We start from the raw sequence: 21,780 nt of genomic DNA, 5'->3' as shown, positions 1-21,780 counted from the left end.
CTCAGATGTCAGAACGAGCAGCTGTCTTGACCGACCTCACAAAGGCATCCGCACCAGCAAAAGTTCGCTGGAATGAGGACTGCGACAGAGCCTTCAAGGACTTGATGCAAGCGATTAGGAGCAAGTCAGTCCTTCACAGCCCCGATTTTGATCAGCCGTTCACCCTTCAGACAGATGCCTCCGGGGTAGGCCTTGGAGCTGTGCTGTTGCAGGAGGTTGAAGGTGAGCTGAAACCGGTTGTGTTCCTTAGTCGGAAGCTGCTAGACAGGGAGACTCGGTACTCTACGAATGAAAAGGAGTGCTTAGCGATGAAGTGGGCCATCAATTCCCTGAGATACTACCCTGGAGACGGATCATCGAGCTCTCCAGTGGCTGCACAAAATGAAAGATGCAAACATGCGTATCGCTGGATGGTACCTTGCCTTGTAGCCGTACAACTTCACTGTTAAGTACCGGCCAGGGAAGTCCAACCCGGTAGCCGACTCCAGGGGAGAGGGAAAAGGAAATGCAACGAAGGTGATCGTGATTCATATTATGCACAGACGCGTGTATTAATTTGTTTAACCCTTTAACACCGAATGTGTCGGCGACGACACATTTTGCAAGCAGAATTTTGGATTACCATAATTATGTCAAAGTTTGCGCAATCGAAGAAATTTCAACGGTTTCTGAAGACTGAGACTCTGCGCTTTACAGCATATATCGACTCATTACGGTAACTTCACTTACGGCCCTCCCATTAGGTTATTATGCTGTGATTTTACTGGTCCGGCCCACTTGAGATCAAATTGGGCTGCATGTGGCCCCTGAACTAAAATGAGTTTGACACCCCTGGTCTAGGAGTTCTGAAAATGTTACAATCGTTGGAACAGAGTTCAACAAGTGGAGCGAGCTCACCAGTGTTAAGCCAGATTTCTGTCACCAGTAAGAAATAAGCAAGAGGATAAAAGTCTCATTGGATATGGATCTTGCGTTGATGAGAGCCACTTTGACTGGGATATCAGTATAATCCGACAACAGCTTGCACCACAGAGGGCGGCGATTCCAGAGACTGCACTGCCACGCCTCACAGAGAGCTTTGGAGCCCGCATCGTTGAGGTCTGGTGTCTGTGTCTGGGATAATCAGCCGGAGAAGGGCATACCTGATCTCACAGGAGTGCCTTAGAATGGAATGTGATTTTTAAATTGATGGTTTGAATTCTCATTCTTCCACTTTTTCTACTGCAGATGTAATTTTGGATGTCTTCTTCTTTGTTGTTTTTTTCAAAGTTCATCCCCACCCCTCGTCCCATTCTCTAATAAAAAGTATTAAATCAATGTACGCTCTGAGAGGACTAGAAAGCCTCTCAACCAGCGGTGCTGGTCTACCAGCTAGTTCCCATTAATGATGCTGGTCCATCAGCATATTGTTGCTGGTGAAGCTGAATTACCATTTTAGCTCATTTCTCTGTACATAAATATGCAGCCAGTACTTACATGGCCCGTGTAGTTGTAACTTCTTTGATTGTGTATTTCGATGTATAAAATAACTGAAATACAAGAGAACTGAAATAGAATTTAGGCGAGAGATATAAAGGAGATCTTAAAGGGAAGGAAATTCATTTATTGTAATTACTTGGCATGAAATACAACACATACCATTATCTCCATGTTCATACAAATGCATTTACAAAAAAAAAAAAAACTGAATAAGAAAATATTAATGAACGTTAACATTTGATTTGTGTATATTTTTCTAGTCACAATTTATTTGCGGCATTTAGAAAGAAATTATTTGATAGCGTCTCTTCAAGACAATGTATGTCATCGTTGTTCAATTAAAACGTTGCATACAATGCAGTAACATTCATCTTTTCAACAGTTTGTTCATCATTGTCAGTTACATTAAACTTTCCCCTTAAAAAGGTCCAGTGTGTAGAACTTAGTGGCATCTAGCGGTGAGGTTGCAGGTGCAACTAACTGAATACTCCTCCGCTCACCTCCTTTTCCAAGTGTTGAGAGAACCTACAGTGGCTTCTGGTAACATAAAAACAGGAAAGACCCTTTCTAGAGCCAGAGTTAGGTTCGTCTGTTCTGGGATACTAAAGAGACAACATGGTGGTCTCAGTGGAAGAGGACACGCTCCTCATGTAGATATGAAGGGCTCATTCTAATCTAATGAAAACACAACGATTCTTAGTTTCAGGTGATTATAGACAAAAGAAAACATAGTTATGAATACTATATTCTATTTCTGCCAATAGATCCCCTGAATCCTAAAGCTGAGTTCTCCTGCTCGCGGAGCCGTGCAGGAACTGCCTGCATGTACCAGTATGCATTACACACGAGCTTCTGAAGCCCAGCATCCCACCAGCCATGTCCTCTATCACGGCTGCATTTACACCTGTACGTTCAGGTGATCAAGCACTATCCCATTGCAATCCAATAACCCAAAACAGACGGACAATCTTCCTCTAACGAAGAAATAACCTCAGTGAGCTCATTGCTGAGGTAGTGTGTAGAAATAGTGTATGATCCAACACTTATTACAGAGTGTAACCCTGAAGTCAGGAGTGTCAAACTCCTTTTAGTTCCTCCTGTTACTCTTTAATCTCTGGACCCTCTGTGCTGCAGTGATGCAGCTTTTCCCCCCATGTGTGTTCTCATGTGGACTTTCAAGGTACTATTACGCTGGAATTTCTTTTTGCATGTTTTACAAGAATATGGCCTCTCACCTGTGTGGGTTCTCATGTGGGCTTTCAAGTTATCATTACGCTGGAATTTCTTTTTGCATGTTTTACAAGAATATGGCTTCTCACCTGTGTGGATTCTTATATGATGGTCCAATGTTGATTTATGAGTAAATCCATTCCCACATATTTTGCAAGAATATGGCTTTTCACCTGTGTGGGTTCTCATGTGGATTACCAAGTGACCATTATTTATGAAAGCTCTCTCACATGTTTTGCATGCAAACGGCTTCTCACCTGTGTGGGTTCTTATATGATGGTTCAATGCTGATTTAGTCGTGAATCCATTCCCACATATTTTGCAAGAATATGGCTTTTCACCTGTGTGGGTTCTCATGTGGATTACCAAGTGAGCATTATTTCTGAAAGCTCTCTCACATGTTTTGCATGCAAACGGCTTCTCACCTGTGTGGATTCTCATATGATGGTTCAATGCTGATTTAGTTGTGAATCCATTCCCACATATTTCGCAAGAATATGGCCTCTCACCTGTGTGACTCATCATGTGGACTTTCAAGGCATCATTACGCTGGAATTTCTTTTTGCATGTTTCACAAAAATATAGCTTCTCACCTGTGTGGGTTCTTATATGAGAGTCCAATGCTGATTTAGTCCTAAATCCTTTCCCACATATTTTGCAAGAATATGGCTTCTCACCTGTATGGGTTCTCATGTGGATTACCAAGTGACCATTATCTCTGAAAGCTCTCCCACATGTTTTGCATGCAAACGGCTTCTCACCTGTGTGGATTCTCGTGTGGATTGTCAAGTATCTATTATTTATGAAAGCTTTCCCACATGTTTTGCATGCAAACTGGCTTCTCACCTGTGTGGATTCTCAGATGTTTCTCTAGTAATGATTTATACTGAAAGTCTTTTCCACATGTGTCACATTTTAAAGGCTGTTTACCTGTGTGAGTATCACAGTGCATCTCTGACAGGTGAGGGTTGTCTACATTGTTACTGTGACTTGTGCTTTCGTGATGTAGACTCTGTTGATTTGGCTCTGCAGTTCTAGTTGAGTCCTGAGTCTCCATGCTTGCCTCCTTTCTGATCTTGGCTCTCAGCTACATGAGAGTTGTGAGAGAGGAGCTGGTGGTCACTTTCCTCATCAGTAGGAGTCAACATAAAGGTATCCTGTCTCCTGCTTCAGTACAAGCTGCTCTCCCTCCTGACTGGTGCAGAGTTCCTCCTGCTCCTCTTTAATCTGTGGAGGCTCTGGGTCCTCTTGGTCCAGACTGGAGTTCCTCTCCTGAATACAGAGCTGCTGGTCAGAGAGGACCTCCTCCTCCTTACAGACATGTTGCTGTGGGAGCTCTGGAGGGACAGAGAACAAAAGGAATAGGATACTACTGCAGACATGCGAGCAAATTAGTACCAGTAACGTAATCTATTAAAACACATGGGGTTAAATATACATACAATTCCTCCGTTTTGTGTTATTACATTTTACATCACCTATCCTGTGTAACTTTATTTCGGGTTTCCAAACGACATCCAGCAGTCTGCGCTGACGATGGATCTCTGCCTCGTACTCGACGACAGCTTCTTGGAAAACTCTGAATATTTCTTCAGCAGCAGCATTTAGTCGCTCGTTGACAAACTCTCTCAAACACTCAACTGAAGACATTGTTGCTTAACTAGAAGTTAAAATATTCATCCACGCAACGACTACAACATCGTCTCCCTGCTAGTTTCATACATCCAGAGAGCTGAGCTAACGCTAAGTAGTGCCTGTACTGTTTACTTCCGCTGCATGGCTTCTTCGTTGGTTTTACTGCGGGTGGCAATCAGCGTTAAGATGAATTACCGCCATCTACTGTGTTGGGGGTGGGCAATTAATTTTCACAAGGGGCCACATGAGAAACCCGAGCTGTGTTGGAGGGCCGAATCAACAATAAATAGAACTTAATTCTGCTCAATATTAATACTCTCCCATTTTAAAAAGCAGTACATTACATATTTTGATTAGCTGCGACTGGTAATCAAAAGAATAAGGATATTCTTTTCCAATAAATATATGAAATTGTGGAGTGGATCAAATAGTAAAATACTCCTAGAGAAGTAATAAACAGTAAAAACAATCATTACATCATTATTTTATTTTTAACATGTTAATCTTCACAAACCAATACTGAAAAGGTGTTTTACAGTAGGTAAAGATAAGCAATGAATCAACTTTATACAAAAAGCAATAAGTGCTTTTGATGCTTTTCAGTTCACTTTACTTGTTCAGTGAGAAAAATCCAGTCTGTCTTGGGCTTGAACAAGTGCACTGAAATCTGGTTGAATGTCTGAGGTGGATATGCGCAGGACAGCTGACAGGTGATCATCAGTGATAGAGGATCTTTATCTGGATTTGTTGAACTTCGTTACTGAGTGTCTGTTCACATATGTAGGTAGATCCAAAGAGGACCAGAATCTTCTGAGCATGTCTCCTCATGTGTAGAAAGTTCTCCTCTTTCAGGGAAGAATACAACTCAGGCAGTGAGACTGACCTAAAGTGCTCTGACAGAAGTGTGTCAGACTGCAGGACAATTGGTTCAAGCTGAACATCACTGGGTGCATCATCCACATTGCATGTAAATGGGGAAAAATCATGTGCATTTCATTCTCAACTGTTTTAAAGTCTTGAAAATGCCTCCAAAACTCACCATGTAGTGCTTCTAACATGGATGAGTACCTGTGGAGGTGATCAGTGTGGCTTTCCTTCAGTGTTGGTAAGTGGATGAGAATGTTGTCCTCCATTTGGCTTGAGAGAAAGCCTTTACTGCGCTGTACATTTCATGCGCAAAAAGGCCCTTGCATTGCAGTTTGACATTTAGTTCATTCATTAGTGCAGTCACATCTACAGTAAAACCAAGGTCTGCCATCCAGTCTGCATCTGAAAGCTGTAGGACTTTTGCTTTCTTCACACAGAAGTCTTGAATCTCTTCTCTTAGGTCCCACACTCTTTGCCCAGGCTGAGCCACCTGACAGCGGCGTGGTAGCCTATGTCACGATGTTCAGTCTCATTTTCCTCCAAAAGTGCAACAAACTGTCTGTGAGTCAATGTTCTTGCCCTGATGAAGTTAACTATTTTAGTTACAACAACATGGTTAATTTTTAGAACTGACTTACACAACACTTCCTGATGTATAATACAATGCAAAAATACCAATTTCTGTTCAGGGTTCATTTCTGTTACTTTATACTACATTCTCTACAAAGTCCGACATTTTTCCCCGTCAGATTGGACAACCATCCGTCAGTCACGCCTGCCAGCTTGTCCCATTTCAGTCCCAACTTGTTCTCACATGCATTTACCTCCGTGAACAAATCACTCTCTGTTGTTGTCCCTTTCATTGACTGCATGGCTGCTCAAATGCCTCCTTTTTCTCAGTGCATATGAGTGCTGCAGAATCCACCAAACACTCCTTCATAAACTCTGTCAGAAAACGGTTTACTTTTTCTAGCGATTTTGTGGGATAAGACATAACTTGTGTTGACAGCTGCATCTCTGGATGTGCAATGTTTTGTAAAAAGTCCTTGTTGGTTTTGCAGTTTAGCTAGCAAAGCACCCGACTCCTTTTCCCGCTCTTCATCAGACAAGTTCTTGAACGGCGACTCAAATTGTAATCCTTGAACACAGCGACCTGCGCACCACAAACTAAGCACATGGCTTAATCTTTGACTTCTGTAAATTGTGAAGTAAATAACTCCTGATTGTATTAATTCACACTTGATGATTATCACATGTATTTGTCCATCTCAATCAATATGTATTTTTGCACAAAATGTATTACTGCACAACATGTATAATGAGCACTATATTAATTATGAATGTAAAACACGTCGGGTACGTTTCTCTTCATGATAGTTTCAGGTCTACAAATCATCTCGTCACAATGCTGCTCTCCAAGGGACATGACCGCGCCAACGTGGACCAATGAGGAGAGGCTACACCCATATGAATAGAACTAGGCAAATTGATGTTGTGAATTTTGTACACTTCCCGCTTTACCAACAGACAGCTAACTGGATCTTTATTGATTCGGCCTGTGGACTTGGTGTGCTGAAAGTGTCCTCTGCTGAGAGTATTATCGAAATGCTATTATCATCACTTTAAATAAATACTATCTTGAACATTCAGAAGTTTGCTGGATTGATTTGAAAGGCAGTCATAGCGTCCTCAGAACTCCAAACCCCACAAAACCTGGTGACCCCGACGTGATTTCTTGAACAAAAGGACGACTGCAAGAGAAGCCGTAGGAGTGTGTTTCCTTTGATAATTGCAATCAGGCCTGACAACAAGGTAAGCAAACCTGTTTAATACGAAATTGCATTAGCTTATAGTAGAATATTAGTACTTATAAGTATCAAAGGAAACACCCGACGACTGTCTCGTAAAAAAAAAAAACAATGCTAAGTTTGCAAATGCTGAAATTGATGTGATGATGGCTGAGTTTTGAAAATACTGCATGAAACAAAACTGTGCACAGAAGGTATTAAAAGTGAACCTGGTGTAAGAAATAAGGTTTTCGAGTAGCGCTCGATTGAATAGTGCAAGTTAAAATATCAAGGCTTTGTGAGAAAGCGCAGTCTAATCGACTGGTGGGAGTCTACGGAGGAAAAGGCCAAAGCGGCCTGTTCTGGCTAAAAAGAACATCCAGTGAATATCTGGATGTAATTACGTGGTGGAGGTTGACAAATTCCTCAGTTTTACTAGATTTATTCATCTTCCGTAGACGAGCATAGACATAGTATAAGATTAATTAAAAAGTTCGCGAAATTCGGCTGTGTGAGAGAAGGGTGAGCTTCTCTTAGCGGGGGCTATAAACCCTATTTAATCCAACGTAGACTGTATAAAACGAGTATTAATGCAGTGTGGGTTGGAAACTATTTATTGAAGGATACGTGTGTGTGTTGTTGAAAAGGAATATTGTCTGTAAGTGAATGAATTGAGGCGTTTAAGCCAAGCGAACTTAGTGCTAATGGCTATATAGCCCAGGGAGCCTGACTGAAGCTAAAAAGGAGCTAGCGCTCATTGGTTGATACATTTATGTTTCATCAGCTCATAGATTTCCTGTTCCAGCTCTTTGATGAAAGCTTCGGCCTGTTTTTCTGTTGTTTTCTGCTTCTCCTTAATCGTGTCGATGAGCTCGTCCAGTCCTCTCTCAACAGACTCCATTAAGAGCAGTGAAGACCTGAACACCTTCTGCCACCTCTCTGTCTGCATCTTTGTTACTGAGGATCGACAGAGTGTTTGATCTCCTGGATCTTCAGTTCGTCTCTTCTGGATCATCTGCTGAATGTCAGCCTCTGTCTTCCCCAGCTCATGCCTTCTTTCCTTCATATTCTTCTTTCAGAGGAACAACATCATGCATCTTGTGGTCTAAAACAGTAGCAGAGCATGCAGACACATGTCTGGTCGGTCTTACAGAACAGCTCCAGAGGTTTATCGTGCTTCATACACATCCTGTCTTCCATATTCTCCACAGGGTCGATCAGCTGATGTCTTTTCAGGCCTTGACGATTGTGAGATGAGGCTCCAGGTGAGTCTCACAGTAGGAGGTCAGACAATGACAATTGACAATCCACATGAGAACCCACACAGATGAGAAGCCATATTCTTGCAAAATATGTGGGAATGGATTTACTCATAAATCAACATTTGACTCTCATATAAGAACCCACACAGGTGAGAAGCCATATTCTTGTAAAACATGCAAAAAGAAATTCCAGCGTAATGGTACCTTGAAAGTCCACATGAGAACACACATGGGGGGAAAAGCTGCATCACTGCAGCACAGAGGGTCCAGAGATTAAAGAGTAACAGGAGGAACTAAAAGGAGTTTGACACTCCTGACTTCATGGTAACACTCTGTAATAAGTGTTGGATCACACACTATTTCTAAACACTACCTCAGCAATGAGGTCACTGAGGTTATTTCTTCGTTAGAGGAAGATTGACCGTCTGTTTTGGGTTATTGGATTGCAATGGGATAGTGCTTGATCACTTGAACGTACAAGTGTAAATGCAGCAGAGATAGAGGACATGGCTGGTGTCCTCTATGGCTGGCTGCACTGGCAAAGACAACCAAGAAGACAGCACACGTGGTGATGTGCCATCCACTCAAAGTAAACACTACGCATGGAGTAGTGGCTTTTCTGAACTCACAAGCTTTCACTTTTTCACCAGTCAGGAAAATACAAATTGAAGAAGTGCTGACTAAACCACACATCACATATGTGGCAGAGACAATTAACATGGCAACAGGACTAAATAAAAAAAAAACATGACTCTCATGACAAATTATTTGTCTAAACAGTGAGAGAGAAGGAGAGCTTACATTGGAGAGCATTAAAGAAATGCAGAAACAAGCGGGTGTATATGAACAAACACAATGGGTTCAAAAGGGTGCCACCCAGGGAGAAGGAATTTGTAGAGCACATGATGGCAGGCTAGTGGCACCAGCTAAATTATGCCACATGCTGATAAAACAAGCCCATGGCCCTACACATGTTGGAAAATTAAGAACAACAAGGGATATTGAAGTATAATGGTGGCATCCATACATGAAAGAGATGGTGGAAAATTTTATGACAGAGTGTGACACTTGCAATCATTTTAATGACAAACAAACATACAGGTGTCCGATGGGTCGGTTTCCAGTTCCAGACACTCCATTTAAGGAGATACAGTATATCTCAAAAGTGAGTACACCCTTTAGATTTTTGCAAATATTCTGTTATATCCTTTCAGGGGATAACATTATCCTACTGAAACTTTGATATAACTTAAAGTAGTCAGTGTGCTGCTTGAATAACAGTATAGATTTATTGTCCTTTGAAAATTACTCAGTACACAGCTGTTAATGTCTAAACAGCTGGCAACAAAAGTGAGTACACCCCATAGTGAACATGTCTAAATTGTGCCCAAAGTGTCAATATTTTGTGTGACCACCATTGTTATCTAGCACTGCTTTAACCCTCCTGGGCATGGAATTCACCAGAGCTGCACAGGTTGCTTCTGGAATCTTCTTCCACTCCTCCACGACGACATCACGGAGCGCACGGATGTTGGACACCTTGCACTCCTCCACCTTCCTCTTGAGGATGCCCCACATGTGCTCAATTGGGTTTAGGTCTGGAGACATACTTGGCCAGTCCATCACCTTAACCTTCAGCTTCTTCAGCAAGGCCGTTGTCATCTTGGAGGTGTGTTTAGGGTCATTATCATGTTGGAAAACTGCCCTACGGCCCAGTTTCCGAAGAGAGGGGATCATGCTCTGCGGCAGGATGTCACAGTATATATTGGAATTCATGTGTCCCTCAATGAAATGCAGCTCCCCAGTGCCGGCAGCACTCATGCAGCCCCAGACCATGATGCTGCCACCACCATGCTTGACTGTAGGCAAAACACATTTGTCTTGGTACTCCTCACCAGGGTGCCGCCACACACGCCGGACACCATCTGACCCAAACAGGTTTATTTTGGTCTCATCAGACCACAGGACATGGTTCCAGTAACTCATGTTCTTGGATTCATTGTCTTCAGCAAACTGTTTGCGGGCTTTCTTATGCATCGGTTTCAGAAGGGGCTTCTGTCTGGGGCGACCGCCATACAAACCGATTTGATGCAGTGTGCGGCGTATGGTCTGGGCACTGACAGGCTGACATCCCACTTCTGCAACCTCTGCAGCAATGCTGGAAGCACTCGCACGTCTATTTTTGGAAACCAACCTCTGGATATGACGCTGAGCACGTGGACTCAACTTCTTTGGTCGACCCTGGCGAGGCCTGTTCCGAGTGGAACCTGTCCTGGAAAACCGCTGTATGATCTTAGCCACTGTGCTGCAACTCATTTTCATGGTGTTGGCAATCTTCTTATAGCCAAGGCCATCTTTGTGAAGCGCAATAATCCTTTTTTTCAGCCGCTCAGAGAGTTCCTTGCCATGAGGTGCCATGTTGTCCAGCATTCAGAGAGAATTGTGCCCAAAACACCAAATTTAACAGCCCTGCTTATCATTTACACCTGAATCCTTGTAACACTAACGAGTCACATGACACCAGGGCGGGAAAACAACATCATTGGGCACAATTAGCACATGTTCACTATGGGGTGTACTCACTTTTGTTGCCAGCTGTTTAGACATTAACAGCTGTGTACTGAGTAATTTTCAAAGGACAATAAATCTATACTGTTATTCAAGCAGCACACCGACTACTTTAAGTTATATCAAAGTTTCAGTAGGATAATGTTATCCCCTGAAAGGATATAACAGAATATTTGCAAAAATCTAAAGGGTGTACTCACTTTTGAGATATACTGTATGTATTGACTATACAGACATGGGAGCATACAATGTTGTAAGAGGATTCAGATATATCCTGGTAATGGTTGATCGTTTCACCAAGTGGATTGAAGCCATCCCCTGCAAAAAAGAGGATGCCAACTCTGTAATCAAATGGTTAAAGAAGGAACTCATACCAAGGTATGGAGTACTACGCTGCATAAGATCAGATAATGGGATACATTTCACCAGCCATAAGCTTGTAGAAGTAGAGAAATATTTTGGCATAACACAAAATTTTGGTTCAATCTACCATCCGGCATCACAGGGTTTGGTAGAACGTGCAAATCAAACACTCAAAAGAAAAATTGCTAAAGAATGTTATGGTAACAAGTTAAAGTGGGTAGATGCTTTACCCTTGGCACTCATGTCCATGAGATCCTCACAAAGCAATCAAACACATTTTTCTCCACATGAGCTGTTAACCGGTTGACCAATGCCTGGCCCTCCAACAGAAGGAGGGCATGAGCCAGTGTTAGATCTATGGCAAATTGAAGTGATGAATATGTCAGGGAACTGACTAAAATCATTGGAGTTTTGTCTACACAGGTGCAAGCAGCAGCAGAGATACCTGAGGGACCATCAGAGACTCCTGTTGGACCAGGTGATTGGGTAAGGCTCAAGGTCCACAAAAGAAAGTGATCTGAACCTAGGTGGACAGGACCGTGGGAGGTGATTGAACACACTTCACACGCGTTCCGGGTAAAAGGTAAAACAGGAGCTAATTGGCATCACCTCACACCTTGTGTACCCGCACCGGCGCCTTCTCGCTCATTAGCAGAAGTTAGACAAGAGATGTACCTGTTAGAAAAAAACACCAATGAATAATTATATTGTGAGTCTAGAAGAAGCATCAGAGGGCAAATTGTCCTTAGATTATCCCCACTTTACACCTGTTACGATTACTTGCATGTCCATTTAAGTAAGCAGATAAAACCAGTTAACATTAATCGAAATAGACAAGAAAATTAAAAGAATATTTCTCTGTGGGGAAGCACTTCGGTGTTAGCTGGGTTAGCATTGCTTGCAATCCTTGTAGTACTCCCCTTGGCATGGTGGGAGTTTGGGCCACATGAATCATGTAAAGAACCAGACGATCTAACAACTAAACAATTCCAAAATTTCACCCTACTGATGAAACGCATGAAACGCATGAAACTCATGAAACGTGACGAAGCCGTAGATATTAAGGAAGGTGGAATTACTGTTACATAGTACACGATCAGCTGCACTTTGTCGCTCCCCTCTGTGAATATGGCGTAAGGCATTGCCATAATATCCTAAATTTCCCTCGGGATGAATAAAGTATCTATCTATCTATCTACCTATCTATAATACAGGTGTGAAAAGACAAAAGGCATGAAAAAGCCTTTATGATATTATTTCTTAGGTGGAAGTAGCAGGATTTAATGAGATTGTTGGCATGTGGTTCAAAGTTCAGTTGAGAATCAAATGTGATACCTGGCTGAAGATTTTATATTGGTTTTCAGTATCACTTTTTATCTTGTCAATAAACATATTCAAGACTTGAAATGTTTACACTTTCACTATTTCTCACTGTGTAGATGTGTCAGCTGCCAGCAATCTGCTGTCTGAAGACCAGTTTCTGTGCTCCATCTGTCTGGATGTGGTCACTGATCCAGTCACCACATAATGTGGGCACAACTTCTGCAAAAACTGCAACAATGCACACTGGAATACCAATTACCAGTACCTGTGTCCCATATGTAAAAAGGTTTTCAACACAAGACCTGAGCTCCATGTCAACACTTTCATCTCTGAGATGGTTGTTCAGTTCAGACAGTCAGCTCAACAGAAAGCCAGCAGCAGCAGCTGCTCACAGCAACAAGTTGCCACACCAGGAGAACTTAGCTGTGACGTCTGCACTGGAACCAGACTGAAGGCCCAGCCTCATATGACAGTGTCAAGCCTGAAAAGACATCCGCTGATCAACCCTGTGGAGAATCTGGAAGACAGGATGTGTACGAAGGACGACCAGACATGTGTCTGCATGCTCTGCTCTGTTTTAGATCACAAGATGCATGATGTTATTCCTCTGAAAGAAGAATATGAAGGAAAGAAGGCCGAGCTTGGGAAGACAGAGGTTAAAGTTCAGCAGATGATCCAGAAGAGACGACTGAAGATTCAGGAGATCAAACAGTCAGCAAAGCGTAGTAAGGAAAATGCGCACATGGAGATAGCAGAAGGTGTTCGGGTCTTCACTTCTCTTATGGAGTCTGTTGAGAGAGGCCTGATTGAGCTCATCAAAACAATAGAAGAGAAGCAGAGAACGACACAGAAACAGGCGGAAGCTTTCATCAAAGAGCTGGAACAGGAAATAGCTGATCTGATGAAGCGAAGCGCTGAGGTGGAGGCGAAGCGCTGAGGTGGAGCACCTCTCACACTCTGAAGACCACCTACATCTTGTCCAAAATGTCGAGTCCCTAAACATCCAACACACATGTAAGACAATCAAATGTTTGTGTATCAGGGCTAAATGTCATCTACAAGTGTATACTAGAGGGAAGAGGGGGTATTGCATGTTCCTGAGGGAAGGGGTGAGTAAGAGAGGGCAAAAAACCTGGTCGCCAAAAAGTGCTGAGACAGGCAAATATGTTACCCCCACCGAGGGGATAAACACATGTAAGGCCAGAAAAAGTCACACCAAACGTTCAGGAATGAGACAGGAGTGGTTTCATTGTCTGACGAGTTTGATGCACTAAACATGACTATAAAAGAGGAGACCCAAACTAAAATAAGGGCTCTTTTTTCCAGGCTAGCACATCCTGGGTTAAACTGTTCTCTGTGGCTGATGATGCTGACAGGTGGCCTATTTGCTTTATTTTGTCACAAATAAACATCACATTGGGCTCTGAGTGCTTATGTTCTGTGACCTCAGACCTGAGTGGGTATGTTTGGTCAAAAACGTTGTGCTTTGTCTCATAGTGGCGTTTCACATCACCACTTTAATGAGCACCACGGTCTCTGAGCATATGACACACTGTTTTTGTGCTCCCAGTGGGAAGGATGAACATGATTGAGTCTGTCCATTCTGGATTGAAAGCTCTGTTGACTTGAGCGCCATGAGTAGTTATTTTTTCTCTCCCCGTCTGCCGCTCGCTCGTCTCTTCGTCAGTGTTTCTCTCCCTTTCTCCGTCTTCTCTCCCTGTATCGCTAACTCGTCTTTCCGTTTGTCACTCGCCTCTCATCTGTCTGTATTGATTGATGATATTCAAATGAAAAGATCCACTGTCATATAACAGAACAAAATACATACTGTATTCTGTGGCAATTTTCAATGTCAACATTTTGCACTATATTCAATATCCCATTTAACCCCATTTAAGCCCATTGTTTATTTCAACACACAGCATCATGACAAACTCATCTGAGAAGAATTTATTTACACACCAAACTTCATTCAAACAGATTTAGTCCCTTTTCAGATTACAGTTTTTTTATCCCCTTCCTGTCCAGTGTAAACCATGTATCTCCAGATTTTAAATGTTTGTGACAAAATGTTCCTCCTTCTTCAGCTAAATAAAGTGTTTAAAAGCTGAAAACAGGCTGTTTTTCTGAGGAGCTCGTGAAAAGTTTAATATTTAGAGACACGTGGTTCTCACAGGACAGAGACGTTACACACATATGTTGATTTTATAGAATATGATGCATTGATGGAGATTAAACTAGTTCAAATTAAGCACAACCAAAGTATAATCAACATACACTTTATTGAAGCAGAAATATTTATCCAAAAACATCAGATATAATAAAACACTGACAGGGAACATTTTACTGCACAAGGAATACTTTTCCTTTTCATATTTTAAGTACATTTTGCTGATAACTCTTACATATTTCTATTTAAGGTTTTGAATGCAGGACTTTTACTTGTAGTGGAGTATTTATGATCCCTTCGATCCCCTCTCCTCCCGAGACCCCTTCGCTCCCTCTCCTCTCCGGACCCTATACATTCAGGAAATACATGTTTATTTAAAGTATATATTACTTGTACAGACATGTTTATAAGATTTATGTATTTTATTTGATGAGTTATTATCATCAATATATTTGACGATGGATGAGTTGTGTGGCTTTTGTTTCCCCCGACGAGGACTTCCTTGCGATGGCAGAGTCGGGAAACATGTCCGCGACACTGTGACTGAAATCATCGCAGAAGCTGAAGGTGCAAAGCATCGACATCTTTTCCTCAGCTTTGGTCACTTGGCCTGCCCCCGACACAGTTCTTGTCACACATGAAGTCATTGACAGTGTATGTTTTGTGCCTCTTGACGTGCTTGTGCTTGTGCTTGGACGATTTTTCTTGCTGGCAAACATCGCTTATTCCGCTGTGTGCGATGCTAACATCTGAATGGCACACTATACAAAAAGCACGAGTTTGCCCGACTCTGCTTTTATTAAATAAGGGAAGATCTCCTCTCATTTGGCCAGGTTCTTACATAAAGTATTAACTTGTTTGGCAGGTACAACTGCGTCTCCATTTATCTCCCGGTCACTTTGACTCTCATCCATATGTTTTCGTCTTCTTCTGTATTATTGTTCCTGTTTTCTTCCTCTGTGTGTTTACTCGCAGATAACGTTTTTCAGTTAAAGTTAAACATAATACTGCCATCTGCTCTATCGGAGGCCACCTTATACTTTTTTTAATTAGGCCTATTGTTTTTTTCTGAAAGGTTAACAATACGGGATAATTACGGGAAAATATTTAAACGGGAAAAAATCGGGATAGAAGTAAAAATACGGGATAATCCCAGGAAAAACAGGAGGGTTGACAGGTATGGTGAAGTGTATAATTCTTCTTCTTTCTTCTTCTTTTTATTAAGGGGATAGATGATTCTAGTCCACCCTCCAACACAGTAGATGGCGGTAATTCATCTGAACGCTGGTTGCCACCCGCCGTAAAACCAACGAAGAAGAAGAAGAAGAAGAAAAAGAAGAAGAAGAAGAAGAAGAAGCCATGCAGCGGAAGTAAACAGAACAGGCACTATTAGCGTTAGCTCAGCTCTCTGGATGTATGAAACTAGCAGTGAGACGAGGTTGTAGTCGTTGCGTGGATGAATATTTGACTTCTAGTTAAGCAACAATGTCTTCAGTTGAGGTTTTGAGAGAGTTTGTCAACGAGCGACTAAATGCTGCTGCTGAAGAAATATTCGGAGTTTTCCAAGAAGCTGTCGTCGAGTACGAGGCAGAGATCCATCGTCAGCGCAGACTGCTGGATGTCGTTTGGAAACCGGAAATAAAGTTACACAGGATAGGTGAGTAAAACGTAATAACACAAAACGGAGGAATTGTATGTATATTTAACCCCATGTGTGTTAATAGATTACGTTACTGGTACTAATTTGCTCGCATGTCTGCAGTAGTATCCTATTCCTTTTGTTCTCTGTCCCTCCAGAGCTCCCACAGCAACATGTCTGTAAGGAGGAGGAGGTCCTCTCTGACCAGCAGCTCTGTATTCAGGAGAGGAACTCCAGTCTGGACCAAGAGGACCCAGAGCCTCCACAGATTAAAGAGGAGCAGGAGGAACTCTGCACCAGTCAGGAGGGAGAGCAGCTTGTACTGAAGCAGGAGACTGATACCTTTATGTTGACTCCTACTGATGAGGAAAGTGACCACCAGCTCCTCTCTCACAACTCGCATGTAGCTGAGAGCCAAGATCAGAAAGGAGGCAAGCATGGAGACTCAGGCTCAACTAGAACTGCAGAGCCAAATCAACAGAGTCTACATCACGAAAGCACAAGTCACAGTAACAATGTAGACAACCCTAACCTGTCAGAGATGCACTGTGATACTCACACAGGTAAACAGCCTTTCAAATGTGACACATGTGGAAAATACTTTAAGTATAAAGCATCACTAGAGAGACATATGAGAACCCACACAGGTGAGAGGCCATTTGCATGCAAAACATGTGGGAGAGCTTTCAGAAATAGTGGTCACTTGGTACGCCACATGAGAATCCACACAGGTGAGAAGCCATATTCTTGCAAAACATGTGGGAGAGCTTTCAGAAATAGTGGTAACTTGACAAACCACATGAGAACCCATACAAGTGAGAAGTCATATTCCTGCAAAACATGCAAAAAGAAATTCCAGCGTAATGATACCTTGAAAGTCCACATGAGAATCCACACAGATGAGAAGTCCTATTCCTGCAAAACATGCAAAAAGAAATTCCAGCGTAATGATGCCTTGAAAGTCCACATGAGAATCCACACAGATGTGAAGTCATATTCCTGCAAAACATGCAAAAAGAAATTCCAGCGTAATGATCAATTAAAAGTCCACATGATGAGCCACACAGGTGAGAAGCCATATTCTTGCAAAACATGTGGGAAAAGATTTACTCAGAATTCAACATTGGACTGTCATCTGAGAACCCACACAGGTGAGAAGCCATATTCTTGTAAAACATGTGGGAAAAGATTTTCTCAGAATTCAACATTGGACTGTCATCTGAGAACCCACACAGGTGAGAAGCCATATTCTTGTAAAACATGTGGGAAAAGATTTACTCAGATTTCAGCATTGACCTACCATACAAGAATCCACACAGATGAAAAGCCATATTCCTGCAAAACATGTGGGAAAAGATTTACTCAGAATTCAACATTGGACTGTCATCTGAGAACTCACACAGGTGAGAAGCCATATTCTTGTAAAACATGCAAAAAGAAATTCCAGCGTAATGATAACTTGAAAGTCCACATGAGAACCCACACAGGTGAGAAGCCATATTCTTGTAAAACATGCAAAAAGAAATTCCGCTCTAATTGTAACTTGAAAGTCCACATGAGAACACACATGGGGGAAAAGCTGCATCACTGCAGCACAGAGGGTCCAGAGATTAAAGAGGAACAGGAGGAACTAAAAGAAGTTTGACACTCCTGACTTCAGGGTTACACTCTGTAATAAGTGTTGGATCATACACTATTTCTACACACTACCTCAGCAATGAGGTCACTGAGGTTATTTCTTCGGTAGAGGAAGATTGTCCGTCTGTTTTGGGTTATTGGATTGCAATGGGATAGTGCTTGATCACCTGAATGTACAGGTGTAAATGCAGCTGTGATGGAGGACATGGCTGGTGGGATGCTGGGCTTCAGAAGCTCGTGTGTAATGCATAGTGGTACATGCAGGCAGTTCCTGCACGGCTCCACAAGCAGGAGAACTCAGCTTTAGGATTCAGGGGATCTATTGGCAGAAATAGAATATAGTATTCATAACTATGTTTTCTTTTGTCTATCATCACCTGAAACTAAGAATTAATGTGTTTTCATAAGATTAGGATGAGCCCTTCATATCTACATGAAGAGATGCTATCAAGTAATTTCTTTCTAAATGCTGTAAATAAATTGTGACTTTAGAAAAATGTAAACCAATCATGTTCATGAATATTTTCTTATTTGTTTTTTCAGTTTTAATTGTTTTTGTAAATGCATTTGTATGAACATGGAGATAATGGTATGTGTTGTATTTCATGCCAAGTAATTACAATAAATGTATTGACTTCCCTTAAAGATCTCCTTTATATCTCTCGCCTAATTTCTATTTCAGTTCTCTTGTATTTTTGTATTATAAGTTATTTTATACATCGAAATACACAATCAAAGCAGTTACAACTACACGGGCCATATAAGTACTGGCTGTATATTTATGTACATTTGTGCATTTGTACAATATGTGTATATATATGTGTAATTATCCAAAATGGTAATTCAGCTTCACCAGCAAGAGCATGCTGATGGACCAGCATCATTAATGGGAACTAGCTGGTAGACCAACACCGCTGGTTGAGAGGCTTTCTAGTCCTCTCAGAGCGTACATTGATGTAATACTTTTTATTAGAGAATAGGACGAGGGGTGTGGATGAACTTTGAAAACATTTTTTGATTTGGATGCAAACTGCCTTTGAAAAAAAACAAAGAAGAAGACATCCAAGGGTTAGGGTTAGGGTTACAGGGTCCTGAGTAGCAGCCAATTTCAGGATGTCATTTAAGTGCTTGTGTGTGAACAAAGGGCAGCGATGAGATCCTCAGGCCACTGAACTGCAACCCCTCTCCTTCACGATTACGCCTCGATATCCTGTCCATGAAAATCACGAACAGGATTGGTGAAAAAGCGCAGCCCTGGCGGAGGCCAACATTCACTGGGAACAAGTCCGACTTACTGCCGAGTATCCGGACACAACTCTCGCTTTGGGCGTACAGGGATTGGATGGCCCTCAGAAGTGACCCCCTCACCCCATACTCCTGCAGCACCTCCCACAGTATCACCCGGGGGACCCGGTCATACGCCTTCTCCAGATCGACAAAACACATGTAGACCGGATGGGCATACTCCCAGGCCCCCTCCAGGATCCTTGCAAGAGTAAAGAGTTGGTCTGTTGTTCCACGACCAGGACGGAATCCGCATTGTTCCTCTTCAATCAGAGGTTCGACTACCGGCCGAACCCTCCTTTCCAGTACCTTGGAGTAGACTTTACCAGGGAGGCTGAGAAGTGTGATACCCCTGTAGTTGGCACACACTCTCTTGTCCCCCTTTTTGAATAAGGGAACCACCACCCCGGTCTGCCACCCCCTAGGCACTGTCCCAGACTTCCACGCAATGTTGACGAGGCGTGTCAACAAGACAGCCCCTCAACACCCAAAGCCTTCATTATTTCTGGACGGATCTCATCAACCCCTGCGGCTTTGCCACTGTGGAGTTGTTTGACTACCTCAGTGACTTCCAACAGGGAAATTGACGATGATCCCCCATCAGCTTCCAGCTCTGCCTCTACCATAGAGGGCGTGTTAGTCGGATTCAGGAGTTCCTCAAAGTGCTCCTTCCACCACCCGATAACCTTCTCAGTCAAAGTCAGTAGTGTCCCACCCTTGCTGTACACAGCTTGGATGGTTCCCCGCTTCCCCCGCCGGATGGTTTTCCAGAAGCACCTTGGTGCCGACCGAAAGTCCTTCTCTATAGCTTCTCCAAACTTCTCCCACACCCGCTGCTTTGCCTCTGACACAGCAGAGGCTGCCGCCCTTCTAGTCCTTCGGTACCCTGCAACTGTTTCCGGAGTCCTCCCGGATAACATAACCCGGAAGGACTCCTTCTTCAGTCGGACGGCTTCCCTGACCACCGGGGTCCACCACGGTGTTCGAGGGTTACCGCCCCTTGAGGCACCTAAGACCTTGAGACCACAGCTCATCACCGCAGCTTCAGCAATAGAGGTTTTGAACATCAGCCACTCAGGGTCAATGCCCCCAATCTCCACAGGGATGTCTGAAAAGCTTTCACGGAGGTATGAGTTGAAGATCTCCAGGACAGGAGCTTCCTCCAATTGTTCCCAGTTCACCCGTACTACCCGTTTGGGCTTACCAGGTCTGTCCAGAGTCTTCCCCAACACCTTGATCCAACTCACCACCAGATGGTGATTAGTTGCCGCCCATCTCTTCACCAGAGTGTCCAAAACATGCGGCCTCAGATCAGATGATACGATTACAAAATCGATCATTGACCTTTGGCCTAGGGTGCTCTGGTACCACATACACTCATGAGCATCCTTATGTTCCAACATGGTGTTTGTTATGGCCATTCCATGACTAGAACAGAAGTCCAACAACAAACGACCGTTCGGGTTTAGATCAGGGAAGCCGTTCCTCCCAATCACGCCTCTCCAGGTGTCTCCATCGTTTCCCACATGTGCGTTGAAGTCTCCCAGCAAGACTACGGAGTCCCCTACTGGAGCCCCCTGCAGGGCTCCATTCAGGGTATCCAAGAAGGCCAAATACTCCGAACTGCGGTTTGCGGCATAGGCACAAACAACAGTCAGAGTTTTGCACCCCATAACCCGAAGGCGTAGGGAGGCGACCCTCTCGTCCACCGGGGTGAACTCCAACGTAGCGGTGCTCAGCCGGGGACTTGTGAGTATCCCCACACCCGCCTGACGCCTCACACCTTGGGCATAGGTAAGCCCCACCAGATCCAACTGATAGCGCTCCACCTCCCGCACTAGTTCCGGCTCCTTCCCCCACAGAGAGGTGACGTTCCACGTCCCCAGGGCCAGCCTCTGCTGCTCGCGCATCTTTCCTGAGTACATCCACGTATGTTATTGCGGGACGCCCTCGTGATTGGTGCCCGTGTGTTGGCTCCCACAGCACAAGTTTGCTGATTGATAGCCTCATTCTCCTGGCCGCTGTTTTCTCGCCCACCCTTAGCGCCCCCCCATACAAGTGCATGTTGGTGACATGTTCATCCTTGTTGATGCCAAGTACCACACGCAGCCTTCTCATGTAGCACCCATCTAGGGATTTCTGCAGGGTGGGCTTCAGGGTCCAGTATTCACTGCCATACAGGAGAACAGACTCCATTGTTGCATGGAAGAAGCTTAGTTTCATTTGTCGGGGGAGGTTGGAGTTCAACACACAGGTCATGCCGTTCAGGGCCCTCCATGCTCACTTTAAGGTCTTGCTCGGACGAGTTGACCCACGAGCCCAGGTATTTGAAATCATTGACTTCCTTTAGAGCAGTGCCTCCTGTTGTTTTTAGAGGTGGATGGTCCAGGGGGATGTTATATGTTATGAATCCGGTTTTCCTTGGCGCACTCTGTCTCCGCTCTGCCCAGGAGTTCCTGTGCTTGCTCTACACGGTCAGAGAGCAGACTGATGTCATCCGCATAGTCCAGGTCCGTTAGAACTAGAACGGGGTGT

At 43.4% G+C, this 21,780-nt stretch overlaps 2 protein-coding genes across 2 annotated transcripts; one reads left to right on the top strand and one right to left on the bottom strand.

The window, feature by feature from the left end:
- Nucleotides 1–1,655: 1,655 nt before the first annotated feature.
- Nucleotides 1,656–3,646, bottom strand: LOC115006452 (zinc finger protein 846-like). Its single transcript, XM_029428715.1, has one exon. It carries the CDS (start codon nt 3,400–3,402, stop codon nt 2,587–2,589), a length of 816 nt encoding a protein of 271 aa, XP_029284575.1. The 5' UTR covers nt 3,403–3,646; the 3' UTR covers nt 1,656–2,586.
- Nucleotides 3,647–16,019: 12,373 nt separating this feature from the next.
- On the top strand, nt 16,020–18,559 carry LOC115006710 (gastrula zinc finger protein XlCGF57.1-like). Its single transcript, XM_029429136.1, has 2 exons — nt 16,020–16,341; nt 16,482–18,559. The coding sequence occupies exons 1-2, from the start codon at nt 16,170–16,172 to the stop codon at nt 17,966–17,968; spliced, it is 1,659 nt and encodes a 552-aa protein (XP_029284996.1). The 5' UTR covers nt 16,020–16,169; the 3' UTR covers nt 17,969–18,559.
- Nucleotides 18,560–21,780: the final 3,221 nt, after the last annotated feature.

The sequence above is a fragment of the Cottoperca gobio genome, chromosome 1 (genome assembly GCF_900634415.1).
Source record: "Cottoperca gobio chromosome 1, fCotGob3.1, whole genome shotgun sequence".
Lineage (NCBI taxonomy): Eukaryota > Metazoa > Chordata > Actinopteri > Perciformes > Bovichtidae > Cottoperca > Cottoperca gobio.
The sequence above is the reverse complement of the archived record's forward strand: the minus strand, read 5'-3'. Positions and strand labels throughout refer to the sequence as shown.